This window comes from Acinonyx jubatus, chromosome D3 (assembly GCF_027475565.1).
Source record: "Acinonyx jubatus isolate Ajub_Pintada_27869175 chromosome D3, VMU_Ajub_asm_v1.0, whole genome shotgun sequence".
NCBI lineage: Eukaryota > Metazoa > Chordata > Mammalia > Carnivora > Felidae > Acinonyx > Acinonyx jubatus.
This window is the reverse complement of record NC_069392.1, coordinates 51,454,131-51,468,882: the sequence shown is the minus strand read 5'-3', so window position 1 is coordinate 51,468,882 and position 14,752 is coordinate 51,454,131. Positions and strand designations below refer to the sequence as shown.

General features: G+C 37.3%; 1 protein-coding gene across 8 annotated transcripts in view; it reads left to right on the top strand.

The window, feature by feature from the left end:
* DSC1 (desmocollin 1) overlaps window positions 1-14,752 on the top strand; it is a 353,895-nt gene that overhangs the window by 310,980 nt on the left and 28,163 nt on the right. The window contains exon 1 of one of the 8 annotated variants that reach the window (XM_027068701.2): window positions 12,388-12,922. The exons of 6 other annotated variants lie outside the window; for them this stretch is intronic. In XM_027068701.2, coding sequence (XP_026924502.1) covers window positions 12,860-12,922 — 63 coding nt within the window. In that variant the 5' untranslated portion in view covers window positions 12,388-12,859. Of the gene's footprint in view, window positions 1-12,387; window positions 12,923-14,752 lie in introns of those variants that run through there. One more of the 8 variants, XM_027068703.2, reaches the window with a different exon arrangement.

The window sequence follows — 14,752 nt, the reverse complement described above, 5'->3', positions numbered from 1 at the left end:
CCTCTCACTGAAAAAAATTTCCTTTTAAATTTTTCTACTTTTTTTCTGTGGGTGTATGTGTTTGTGTACATATATTTAGTTTAGCTATCAATCAATCCCTTTCAGGGCATTCAAGAACCAATTTGCAATATTTATTTTATATGCATTCACATATGCACACAGCGTATAAAAACAACAAACTAAATAGTGGTAAAATATTTGTGTTTATATAATCACTCTAAACACCAAAAACACATTTTTAAGTGATATTTTTTTTTCGGGGAGCATTTCTTTCTCTACAATCAGATCCTTCTTTCCTTACCAGTTCTGAATCATCATATTCTATCCAAACAAATTGAGATCCTTAACTGACATTCTTAGAGTCTGACAGCACTGGGTCTAGAATGCATATAATCAAGCACATTTTCCTTCAATTTTCAAATCTTCCCCACCAGGACACCTTAAGCTCATCCTCTTTTTAAAGATAATACCACTAATTGGGGGTGGGAAGGGAGTTATTCTGCTGACCAGCCTTTCCAAGAGGCTCTGCCTAGTAAGACACTGCAAAGCTGCTTTTTGTCAGACAGGTGTCTTTCAACCAAGATCAGATGCAACTACCAAGTCCAAGTGGGTGGAGTAGGGATGAAAGAACTCCTATATTGTCATAGTTTAAATATTATATACAGCATTTTAATTTACAGTATCTGCTATGTACATTTGTACTTCTCAAATCAGCATGGGCTTCTAGAAATCCATATGTCACCTAGAAAGACTATTTTGCAGCTAGTATTTAGTAAATATCAAGTTGTTGCTCTAGACACAGTAGGATTTCCACGTTTAGCAAACAAAACCAACACAAATGAATAAAACAGCATCATCATCAACAATAATATCAAAATGATACATTTTGAGGCAATAACAAATAAGGTTTTCTTTCTTTTCCTTCTTCGCTATATTCTTCCCTTTTTACCTATGGATATTTTTCACTTAGATCTTCAAACCCTCTGCAGTTAGATTTTTTTATGCAGGCTCAGAATTTTTCCTTTGTTTTAATTCCTCTATGAGAAAATTAAATGTATGGTATTATTTCCTTGTCTTTTTTTTTTTTTTCTTAATTTACTATTGGAAATAGAATGAGATTGTCCAGGTCTAAAAACAAACAAACAAACAAACAAACAAACATACAAAATATACAATCAATGCTTTCCTTGTTGGTTGCTTAACAATGAATTTCTGGAAAAAAATCAAGTTATCAAGAAAACCCATCTGATTTAGAACATGCGATGATTGCCATGGTGTAAATACTGCCACCATAGCTGATCTCAAGCTACCAACTCAATGTCTCTGAGTGCAGATTTTAGAAGAGATAATGCACAATTGGCTATAGAGAAGCAGGACACGCAGCTTTATAGCACACCCCAGGCAGGAGCTTTATTGACATTTACTCATTTAATAACCATTATAACCTGATGAAGTAGAAGAAGAAACACGCAATTTAAAATAAGGACAATTGGGTCTGAGTCTTGGTCTGGCTCCTTATTGGCCAGGTGAACTCAGGCAAGTTCATTCTCTCTGATCCTGAGTCTTTGGAAATAATGTATTTAACTCTTGCTTTTTAATTACCTCCTTTTGAATGTTTTCTACTTCTTAGCATGTTTTAAATTAATTATGGGGTAAGTCATGTTGATAGTATGTACCCTCGATAGGTTGTAATGAACATGGCACTTTACCCCAGTCTAATTATGAGAAAAACATTGGACAAATCCAAATAGAACATGCAATGCCAGTTCTCCTTAAAACGGTCAAGGTAACCAAAAACAAGGACAGCCTGAGAGACTGTTGCAGTCAAGAGGAACCCAAGAAGACATAATTACCTGATGTAATGTGTTATCCTTGATGGGATACTGGAACAGAAAAAGCATACTAGATAAAAACTAAGGATATCTGAATAAAGTATGGACTTCAGTTAACAATAATGTATCAATGTATCAATCAGATTCATTAATAATATCGAATATACCATACTAATGATATTAATAACTAATGTTAATAATTATTAATAAAATAGTAATAAGGGGAAAGTAAGTGCAAAGTATATGGGAACTCTTTGTGCTGTCTTTGCAAACCTGAAACTTCTAAAGCATAAAAACAAGAACAGGAGAACCAAGTGTAAAATTTCTCCTATGTGATAGTTGAAAACAAATATTCTATGCTATCATCACTGTCCTCTTCTGTAGGATGAAAATTCCCCTTTTGTTGAACCATTCTTTTCATGATACAACTTGAAAATTTAGTCTGTGTCTAGGAGTTTCTGATCATTTCCTGAATAAGCATCGCTCTTGCATGCTTTTTTTAGTTTTGACTATACAGTTCTCTGGGGATTGTCCTTCCTTGGGACCCCCCTTTCTGGTTAATCCCTATTCTCTTTCAAGAGCCACTAAAATAGCACCTCCTCCCTTGCAACACACCAAATCTAATAACCTTGCCTTTCTTGTCCGCCATGCCAAATGACTTTCTTCTCTGTACTCATGGCATTTGTTCATAGCTGTTATTTCATCATGCTCTGCTGTAATATTTTTCTCATCTCTGTCTCTTGTTATGCTGTGAGTAGAGGCTGTTCTGTATGCTGAAAACCTAGAAAAGCACAGACACATAGAAGGAGATACCAGTCGATGAAGTTGGTTCTACATGGAATAGCTTTTCCTTCTAATCCATTTTGGTCAGTTCCCCTGCATCTCTCTTATTTCAGGTGTTCCCATCCTCATTCTACTTATCCAATTCCTATCTACCTTTCATGTTTCCATTTACAGGACATACTCCTCTCTCTCTGAACCTGTTTCCTTTATAGTTAGCAAGACACGATTAATTCACCTCTCCTTGTTTTAATGTACTTTTAGTTTGTCTAAGCTAAAGACCTGTGTCTTATGCTATGCTTGTGTTCCTCACAGGTCACCCTATTAGGCTAATGAATTGGCTCATTAATATGTGCTGATCGTTTGGTTTTCTGATTATCCTATTCTTCACTGAATGCCCTTCCTCTGAATTCTGGAAACTTTAATTCTGTACCCATACTTAGCATGTGATTGTATAGTTGCTGTTCTGTTTTTGCTTTGATACATATCCATTTTGTCTGCCTAGCAACACTGTAAGCATTTTTAGAGCATAATTGATTTTCCCAGATACTTAATGAATAGTGGACTTCTAGACTCATACCAACTGAGGACCTGATAAAATATTGAATCTGAATCCACACTCTGTGAATGAAATTGGGAAGTTTCAAACTCTGCATTTTCTAGATTAACTTTTCCTGAATTATCTCATGGCATAGAAATCGTCTGTTACCAATTGATTGCAGAAGCACTTACAATGCAATAATAATTTGAGCCCGGTGGCTAACTGAGGCTAATTCTTAAGAGGGAGTGTGCTTTAAAAGGGTGTAGTTTCTTTTGTTCAGTGTTGCTCATTCTTAATCCATTTGCACTAGGGAAACCACAATTACCATAAATGTAAAGTGTAGAAGTATATTTTTAATGTAGTTTAGTCTAAAAATATTCACGGGCTACTACCTTCTCTTTCTCCATCTGTAACTATTTTATACATCCTACACTGCATTTGAAAGTTAGAAGTTCTTATATACTTTATTAATGAAAATAGAAATATAGATGTCTAAGAAAGGATTTCTTTTCATTCTATCTTTTGTCTATTTGTTTTATGACACAACTAATAATATTAAAGATTTTCCCAATTTTGCCATTTCTTTTAACTGAAATTCACTAAGAGGTTTGCAGAATTTATTTATTTTTTTATTTTTATTTTTGTTTATTTTTTTTGGCAGAGAGAGAGAGAGAGAGCGCATAAACGGGGGAGAGGCAGAGAGAGAGGGAGACACAGAATCCGAAGCAGGCTCCAGACTCTGAGCTGTCAGTACAGAGCCTGATGCGGGGTTTGAACTCACGGACTGTGAGATCATGACCTGAGCTGAAGTCGGACGCTCAACCGACTGAGCCACCCAGGCGCCCCAAGGTTTGCAGGATTTAGACATCTGAATTGTATGCTGAGATCATAGAGCACCTAACATCCAATTCTAGAAATTATGATTGTGAAAAAAACTTCTTGTCTTACAGCCTTGAATTTTTTGTTTTTCACTAATTTACTACTCAAATCAGTAAGCCAGATCTATGGGCTTAATGGGCAAAAGATCTTGATTTGATTATATCCAAGGTCAATGGTGCAACCTTGGGCACATCCTTTTTCTCTTAGTTTTCTTATCTGGAAATGGAAGACTAAGTGAGATAATGTATATGAAAGGGTTTCATCAACTCTAATACAATATTTTAATACTTTTAAGAAAATACTCTAAATTATAAAATGTGAAGGAAAAAAAAGTAAAACCTAAACAACTAATAACCTCAAGAGCTCTGTTTTTCATGGTCTTTAGTATCAGGGACCTAGAAAATGAATTTAACAAGGCTTCCTGTTTTTTTTGGTAAAAGCAATGTTACATTCAATCAAACTTTCCCAGGTTGGTCTGGACACTTATAAGGTGTGCAGCTCAGAGGAATTATTCCACGTTGACTTATAGTGTTTTTTCTTAATCACCTGTGAAATAAACATGTTTTTATTGTGCTTCCTTTTGTTTTAGCCATGAAGAGTGCTTTGATCACGTCGAAAATCTTTGAGTTCTCTCTCTTTTTGTGCCATTGTTTATTGCCCTATTGACATGGAATACCTTTTTCTCGTCCCATTTTTACTGATACATTCCTACACCTCTTTCAAGACTCATTTCAAATGTGATGTTTCTGGAAAGATCTCCCTGCCCCTTCTGCTCTGAGTTGGTTAGTTATGACCCCTTTGTGCCCCACTAGACAGTGAGCTTATTGGAGCCCTGTCACTTTTCACTTTTCTTTGGGCAAATCCTGATCTAGTGCATGGTACATAATGGGCACTGAGTACAGCTAGTTGCATCGATCATCCTACCCTCTTTTTGTCTTTTTCATGTCTTGTCTCTTTTTCTTACCCCTGGTCTTTTCAACTCTTATTATTTTTTAATGTTTTTGTCAAGCATGTTATTTTTAAACTTATAAACTTGGGTATTGTCTATTAATTTTTTTTTTACCATTACTCCTGTCTTTAATTTTGTGTCACAGAATTTAAAAACCTGATACATTGTTCTGACACATGAGATGTATGCAATTATTTCATTTAAGAAAGACTAGAATTGTAGAATGTTCTCCACATTCCATTTTTTAAGTAGCATGACTCAACTATTCCATCAAGGTGTGTTCATTTTCTAGTATCTGTTTTCAGTACAATAGGTAAATAGGGCATTTTCCAGGCTTTCCATGAGCCAATGTAAGTTGCAGCCTGCTTCTCCTCTGTGACTTGGTTCACCCAATGATTGTCTTCCTAGACTTAGGTTCTCTTCCTCTTTCTCACTCTCTCTCTATAATATATAATGTATGATATACTATATAAACTTACATTTAGGTATTGAAATTATACATATATAAGAATATATAACATTTTACAACATCAGAGAAATTAGAACAATGCAAAACCTAAATATTCCTCTCAAGCCCAGAAAATAGAAAGTCACCAGAAATTATTCCCTGATTCCACTTCCTGGGCCGGCCCCATATTGTGTCTTCAGGTGTTCATGGTGTGAATCTATATACCTTCCTCTCCAGTAAGATCAATATCCATCCTCCTCCCTTGACCAGAATAGTCCACGGGATAGAGTGGTATAGCAACACATGCTCTAGAAGTCAAATCATTTGGTGTAAAATAACAACACTGCCAGGGCTTAAGCAAAGCATACCATACTCGTGCTTTCTTTTCAGAATAGTAGTAAAAAAGCAACAGTTAGCCTAACAGTCTAAGCTAAGCTGAAGTAACTCTGAGCTTTTTCACTGCGCCTGAGACCTCTGACCTGTTTTAGGAGGCACGCAGTGCACCCATGCACATCTTTGAAGTATGGGCAGAAAGTGTCAGAAACATTTTAGTTCCAATTCATATAGGGCAACTTTTACCAAAAGACAGCATGGTTTACAAAATGTTTCTCTATCCACGCAGGGGAACATTGTTTTGTTTGATCACGCAGAGCAGTTTCTGCTTTCCATTCCCATCTTTCGAATTATCTTCCAGTGTGTAAGAAATAGCAGCGGTTCATAACCACCCTTGTAAAGACCAGCAGTCTAATTCCTCATCTTCACTTAGACCCATGAAGCAACAGAGGACCACTGAGATGACAGTCTGGTCAATGAACCTTAGATAACGACAAATTCTTAGAGGTGCTTCATGAAATACTATACAGGATCTGATCAAGAGACATTTATTTTTGTTATATCCAAAACAAGCTGCAGGAACCTTGGTGAATGGCTTTTATTTTCAGTTCAATAACACATACATTAGAAATGGTTCCTTGGGGAGCATGGGTGGCTCAGTCCACTAAGCATCCGACTCTGGTTCAGATCATGATCTCACGGTTTGTGGGTTCGAGCCCCATATCGGGCTCTGTGCTGACAGTGTAGAGCCTGGAGCCTGCTTCGAATTCTGTATCTCCCTCTCTCTCTGCCCTTCCCCCACTTGCACTCTGTCTCTCTCTCTCTCTCTTAAAAAATAAATAAACATTAAAAAAAGTTTGACTATGTGTCACATTTTCTATAGAATTGACAACATTTACATTGCGATCTAGCCAAAAAATCAATTTATAAAACTCTAGGTGACTTTTATGGATGTTGTTTCAGAAAATACCAATAGTTTCTCAGGGAATATTAGCATTTCAAAGGATTAACAAGGCAAAACTATTTTGTACTGTCATCAGATGCAGTTACAAATATAAAAAAGGCTAAAAACTAAAAATATAACAATCTTCTTATCTCAAAGAAGCAGCTCCATTGAAAAGAGTTTTAATTATTAACTTGTTTGGTTTACTTCAAACGTGCTAGTATCCTTATAGTTCCAAATATGTGCTAATATATTAAAAGAGTATATATATCATGAAAAAAATGCAATGGCTTAGCAGTTCTGAAAAGAGCTCAACATCATGATCAGACAAATGATTCAGATTAAAATGATAATGTCATATTTATCAAAATAGGATTTTTAACAAAATGTCAATATTCAATCCTGGCTAGGATGTTTATTGTTTGTGTTCACATCAGTCAGAATGTGCTTCAGTGCTCTGCTTTGGGGATGTAGGTTGGCTTTATATACCAAGAGCCATTAAATCTCATTATCTTTTGACCTAGAATGTCTATGTGTAGGACTCTATCTCAAGAAATGATCCAAAATCCAGAAAAGGCTTTAGCTTTCAGGATGGTTTTTGTAATAAGAAAAAAAATTTGGAGCAACTTAAATTCTCAATCTTAGAGAGTGGTTAAAGCAATTGTAATGTGATTATTTGAAGGAATTTAATACAGTCATTGACATATCTATATAGGACTTGTCACAATATGGGACAAATGTTTGTTTTATTAAATTATTAAAGGGAAAATGTATTCTACAAAGTTAAATTAAAGCACAATGTAACAATGTTTAAAATTCTGTACACAGAAACTAGATTGGAAGATATGCAATGGAAGATTACATTTAGATCATGGGTGAAGGTCTCCTCCCTAATTCTCTATCTTAACAAAGTTTAGGTAGTGATTATACATATTCTTATCCATAAAAATCAACATTTAATAACATTATTTTTAATATTTAAGATAAATAATTGACAGTAAGATTCCATGTATCATAGAAAAAAAAAACAACACACTTTTCAAACATTTGACTTTGAAGACCAACAATAACAACAACAACAAATTGGAGGAGATTTCAGGAAGTGAATAAAAGTCTAAAATATTCAATTATGTTCATTTCGCCAAGATTTTAATCCTAACTACATCATATGAAGTACTTTAATTTTCAAAATGTGTAATAGATTTTAAGCTCCATGAGGGCAGAGGTCATGTTTTCTTCAGCTTTCTATCATAAGCATCATGGGTAGTGCTGAGAGTACAGAAGCTGTTAATAAATGATTTGATGCATAATAGGTATTATTGAAATGACAATAAAGAAAAGGTCAGTTTGGTGGAAATTTTCTGATTTGCCTGCTTATCTACAATATTTCTTGTTCTGTCAATAGCCCACAGTTGTTTTGGGCAAGGGCTTCTCCACCACTTTTTGCCTACGTGGTCTGGCTTGATCCTTGATGTTCAACTCATGGATTTAACCAGTGGAACTGTGTTTTGCTCAAACTATTGGAAGCAAGACACGCTTTTTTAAGTATGAATTACTAAACTGATAGAAAATAATCTTAGAGCTTCTGGTGGCCATCTTTGGCTCCACTTTAAGGAAATTGAATGACAATAAAACCAACACAAAGAAAGAGCTAAGAGATGGACACCAATAGCTTGGTGAGATCCTTTGATCATTTGGTTTGAGCTATGCCTGAATCCAAGCTATACCTGGACTTTCCAATTACATGACCTAACAAATCCCTTGTCCACAACTATTTTGTTTTATTTTGTTTCTCTTAAGCCAGTTTGGGTTATGTGTGAGTGCTGAATAGAGTTCTAAATTAAACAGAGACTTTATGCTGACATTTCTTATCATAGGTTTGCCAACAGTTTTGAGAATAATGAGAAGTAGTCATTTTTAATGAAAATTGATGCGTATTCTATGCCAGCAGCCTGAAGAAATCATTGCCAATAGTTATCAGTACTTATGAATTACTTCTAGTTTTCAAGAACCTTTTACCCAGATAAAAGTTTCTGAATCCAAAGGAATTTAAGGGGCTTTCTACTGCAGTACATTGAACTCATGAACCCAATGTGTTCTCTATAGCCAAGACTTCTTTTTCCTTTGTTCATACACTTCTACCCTCCCATTTTAAGATCACATACCCTCATTTACCCCTGTTTTTCTGTCATCTTTGGTCATGTATATTTAACACAAAGTGCCTTGTTATGGGCTCATCAGTGTATACAGATTCCTACCTGTTCAGAGTCTTTTGAAAGAAAATTGGGTCCTCTGACAGAGATAATAATTCTGTCAATAAGTGGTTATTCTGAAGCTTTGAATTTATTCATAAACAACACTTTCCACAAGTTGGCTGTGTATAAACACTTCTTAGGAAATTTGTCACTGTATTTCCATGAGACACAATCTTGAAAATTTAATAGAAGACATATTTTCTCAACATGCCTTCCATAAGTTAAAAATTAAAGACTTATAAGGGCCATGTGAGTCCTTAGATTTAAATCTTTCTCTGTAGGGCCATAAATCTGTGGTAGAAAACAGATTATGCAATGCTTACATATTTAATTTTTTTCTTCTATAGGACTCTGCATTTAGAATGTAATCATTCTCTATTCTTTTTTTTTTTTTAAGTTTATTTATTTATTTTGAGAGAGAGCAAGAGCAGGGAAGGGGCAGAGGGAAGGAGAGACAATCCCAAGCAGGCTTGCTGTGCACTGTCAGAACAGAGCCCAATGCGGGGCTAGAACTCACGAACCGGAAACCAAGAGTCCGACCCTTAACCTAGTGAGCCACCTAGGCGTCCCTCATTGTCTGTTCTTAATTTCTAAGTTTCTAAGACGTTTAATATTTGCCGTGGTGCCTCCTTTTACCCTATATTTTGAACTAGAAAGAAAACATTTGTGCTTTCCTCCACAAAGTTGTGCCTTTTAAAAATTTTAATAAGATGCCTGTCTTCCTTTTTCTTTTTTTTTTTTCTGTATATGGTGCTTATCTTTTAGCAGAGGTGAGACCCCCATATTGGACCCTTAAATATTTGTTCCATGAATACATCTGTTTGTATATCTTTAGATAGCTTTTACATAAGAGACCTTGTATTTGCAATAAGTTTGTGTTTGTTTTACTTGAAGTGCAATCTCTTTAACTTTTTATTGCATACATAGGCAATTATATGGTATAAAATATTAGTGCTTGCTATGAGCCAAACACTGTTCAAAGTGCTTTCTGTGTATAATCACATTTATCCTCATAATAATCTATAGATTAGCAGCTATTATTACCCCCATTTTATAGATGAAGAGTCTGAGGGGCAGAAGAGTTAAGCAACTCGCTTAATGGTATATCGCTAGTAAGTAGTAAAGACAGGGGTTGAACCCAGGCATTCTAGCTGCAGAGTCTAAACTCCTAATCTGCAAAATCTGAGCTTTTAACCACTGTTCTATGCTATCAGTCATTCAGTTATGCTGGTAATTTAGGCATAGATTAAAACAAAATACAACAAACACACACATAAAAATGAAAATAAAATAGAGCTCTTTCTAAAAAATATATATTATAAATATGTTTAAGTATACATGCATTTAAATATACACTTAGATAATCATGCCCAAACATACACAGAAAGAATTACCTTTGGATCTACACATATACTTTTTTATTCCTATTTCTATATTTCTATTCTTTTCTCCCAAAGTATCAAATATTAACATATCCAATTAAAGTGATTCTATTTTCTCAGAGCCAAATTCCAATGCAGACACAAAATATATGTATCAGTAGCTATACCTTTGGCCATAAAATACTACAAGATATCTCTCAGTTCTTCTTCCATGGTCTTTTATTTCCCAAATATTCCCAGCCTCCAATTTCAAAGAAGCGGTTATATTATTATTCCCACGTTTATATGCAAGAAGGAATTGCTCCCACTGTGAAATAATGAAAAGAAAATCTTTCATACTTTCTTTCTCATCATCACGGGTATTGGGTTGTGCCTTTACTTTTCAGTTGAACACGAGGTAGAAATGTCAGTAGCAGGAGCAAGGGGAGTAATTTCACTTATAAGAATTTATAACATAAATGCATTACATAAATGCATTTCCTTGACTATAGGATGGCTGTCCAAAAAAGAGGCCAGGGGAGCACCTGGGTGGCTCAGTCGGTTAAGCATCTGACTTCAGCTCAGGTCATGATCTCATGGTTCCTGCGTTCGCGCCCCATGTCAGGCTCTGTGCTCACAGCTGAGCCTGGAGCCTGCTTTAGATTCTGTACCTCCATCTTTCTCTGCCCCTCCCCTGTTCACGCTCCGTGTCTTTCTCTCTCAAAAATAAATAAACATTAAAAAAAAAAAAGAAGGGGCCAGGTGCCCACAGTATTCCAGAATAATGGGCTGCCATTAAGAAGCATAGATTATAACTGCTTCTGAATACATTTTACTAGTTCCAACCTGACTTATTGTTGAGCAAGGCTGAACTCTTACTTGCCTGATCATCACTTTCTGTTCCTTTTCAACATATGTGTATATACTTATCATCGAAATAGCAGGAGAGAGTGAAAAAGTGGCCTTTTGGAGGCAGTCAGGCTTGGGTTCCAATGTTAACTTCTTCTTCATCGGGTCAGTGGGCAAAGGATGATCGCATACTTGTTCACGATTTTACCATTTGAAAGGAGCCCTCACTGGGCTGTTTGAGAGGATTCACTGAAATGCCTGCCACATCCTGATTTTTAGCAGTGGCTCAGGAGGGATGAATGTTAGTGCCTTCTCTATACCCTATATTAAACAATTACCATTTGAAAATATTTGCCTTCCTGTCCTAACTTCCGTCACTGCTGACGGGTGCAGTCAATACTGAACTCACTGACTTGTGATAGGAGAAATGATGCTGCAGTTCTTGCAAGGGTTATTAGGTTTCAAAAGACTATACTCGACGGGGGTGCCTTGGTGGGTCCGTGGGTTAAGCAATCTGACTCTTGATTTCGGCTCAGGTCACAATCTGACGGTTCGCGAGTTTGAGCCCCATGTTGGGTTCTGCACTGATGAGGCAGAGCCTGCTTGGGATTTTCTCTCTGCCCCTCTCTGTCAAAACGAATAGAGTGACAAAGAAAAAAGAAAAACAGACAGACAAACAAAAACTAACCTCAGTGGAATATAGTACTTTTGGGCTAGGATATCTTGCATGTAATGTGTAAGTAAGTCGGGTGAACGGAGTGATTTTAAAGAGAGTTGGTCCCAGATCGTAGTTGCTCTCAAACAGTGACAGTCAAGGAGGAAAATAGATTGCCTCGTGATGAGTGACAAACAAAGATTGCAATAAAAAAATTATCTGCCAGCTATTTCCTTGTTCTCTAACTTTTATGAGGTCTATGTACACTCTGCTAAATTCTTGGTGACACCTCGAAGACCAAACCACAGTGGACAGACGATGACGGGGGTAAACACAGAGAAGTTGCTGCTGTGACCGGAGCGCCAGATCTCCTGCAGAACTCTGGTGCTGTCTGAGGCAGACAACACCTAAACGCTGAGATAAGGAGATAAGTTCCGATGGCTGTGATTACACATGCATATGTCCCCTGATTTGCCAAAACGGCAGCTGAGGAGGCATCACTTCCATGTATGGAGTTTGTGCACCATTTGTGTGTGTACCTAGGGGCAAGACAGGTTAATAAGGCCAAGAAGAAGGAGGGGAGGACGTGGGAGTGGGTAATAACCGGGGAGCATCAACCTGGGGGGAAAAGGAGGAGGTTTGAGGATGGAGGGTGTTCCCTCTTGCTTCTGCCTATGTGTCAAGTGGCAGGAGAAATTTTGAAAGCTGTGAGGAGGAGCTAGTGACCGGGCTTTGGGGTGGTTTGTACCCCACCCTCCCCACTTGTAGGAAAACCTCTTTACATTCAGAAGTAATTGAATTGGAAGGAGGAAGACTGACCTGGGAATAGGAGGAAAGCAATTCTCCCGCGGCTCCATCTCCTGTCTCTTATCACTGGCCTCCTGACTCTCTTCCAAACCAAGCTCGGCTGCATCAAGGTGGCAGCAGAAACACCCGCACAATTGCCAGCCACTGGGAATCTGCTTAAGCCACCCTGTGCATCCCAAGCTGCCCTATTATCCAGCCACCATCCCTGACCATTGGGACCACTTCTGATGGCTGTGGCCTCTGCTGCCCCAGGGAGCATCTTCCGTAAGCAGCTCCTTTTCTGTCTCCTGGTGAGTAACAACCAAAGGATCAAGGAATTCATGCATGTTACTACGAGCTTCCTCCCTCTAGTTTGGGCTTGAAAGGGAGCAGGGGTGGCAGTGGAAGGCCCAGAAGATAGACTGAGAAAACAAAAACAGATCTGAGAAAAACCCAAGCAAGAGCTGAGATACATGTGACCCGGGTTAGCAGGTGTTTTGTTTATTCTTCGCATGCCCACTGCCAGCATGTTGAAGTTTTTCAAGGGAATCCCTGTTCAGTCTTGCTGTGGTGTTTTCCTAAGGAACATTGGAGTGAATTCATTCCTTGGGCATTTGTCCCAGAAGGTTCTGAGGTTTCCTCTCACTACCAGTCATTAAATGCGCTGTAGTTGTTTGTCACGCTTAGTTCCACTGAGCTGCAAGAAGAGGAGAAGGAAGTCTGGGTGGGGATGTGTATTATCCAGGACTTTCATTTTACCCACCCGAAGCTAAGAGAAGTGCAGAACTCCCAGTTCAAGCAAGGGGTTTAACTTGAGAAAAACAATAAAGAAAAATGTGACAGCCATTGAAAACAATCCATGACCTTGGCTTCCACTTGGGTTTTCATAGCTTCATAAGTGTGTACTCAGGTGCTATTTTTCTTTGGTGGGGATGAGGGAGAGGAGACTTGTCCCATATCTCCATCTGGCATTTCTGAGCTGTGCATTTTCTTTCTTTCTCTCTCTCTCCATTTTAGTTTCAGAATTTAAAGATTTTACTGTATGGGGATAAACATTTTCTCCATATAAATATATGATGGTCAGATTCTCATTCTGTAACTGCCTAGGGGAGACAATAACAACAACGTCAGAGACCACCTTGAGTTAGCAGTAGGTAAAATGTGGTGAAAGATTTTTGAGGGACTCGTCCAGTTTTCTTTTGCTTCTGGTCTCTTCTGTGTCCAGTATCCTTTGGATCATCCCTTGCCCATCCATCCCTAACCCCCATAATAATTAAAAGGTGTCTGACCCCAGCTCCCTGTAAATCATTAAGCTGTTAATTTAAGTTGAAGACTGGAGTAGTACTTCCGGTGACCTCCACTGGCTTTGCCTACAGAGGCAGAAGCAAACAAGTTGGGATCGTAGGGCAGGTAGGAAAGAAGATGGTTGTGGGAGTAGGGATGTGGCTATATCCTATGAGAATAATGTATGTGTATATATAGGCTAGACATGTGTATACATACAAACACGTACATATACAGATACAGATGTGCGCACACACACACACACACACACACACACACATATATATATATTTTGTCAATTACAAAATAGTCTTTCTACATCATATATTGAGATCGTTACTAATAGAATTCTTTATGTTCTGAAAGTTCTTGAGATATAAATGTAGTTTATTCCTTGGCATTAGGGATGAGTATATTAAAAAGTCAAATAAATAAGAATGTCTTATGTTTAAATACCTACCTTGTGCTAGACACTGAGTTTGTAACAGAGAACAAGGCAGGTGTGTTTTTTCCCCTTAAGTAACTTGCAAGCTCTTGGAAGAGAGGCCTGGAAACAGAAAGATCATTAGGTGACTATATGATCAGCCTGCTGCTACATTACAGGAAGGAAAATGTGTGGAGTTGTAAAAACATTACAGGGAAGCTAAAAAAATAATAATAATATAATTAATTAATTAAACTGAGTACAAATGTAACTTTTTAAATTCCAGTGTTTGGTATTATTTGCCTAACAGTGTTTTTGTAAAACTACAAACTATTTAAATAGGCTGATGCAGTATATCCAAGTATGGATAATAATGCCCTCTTTCTCTCCCAAATAATAGGTCCCATAACTAGAAATATGTCCTCAGAAAAAA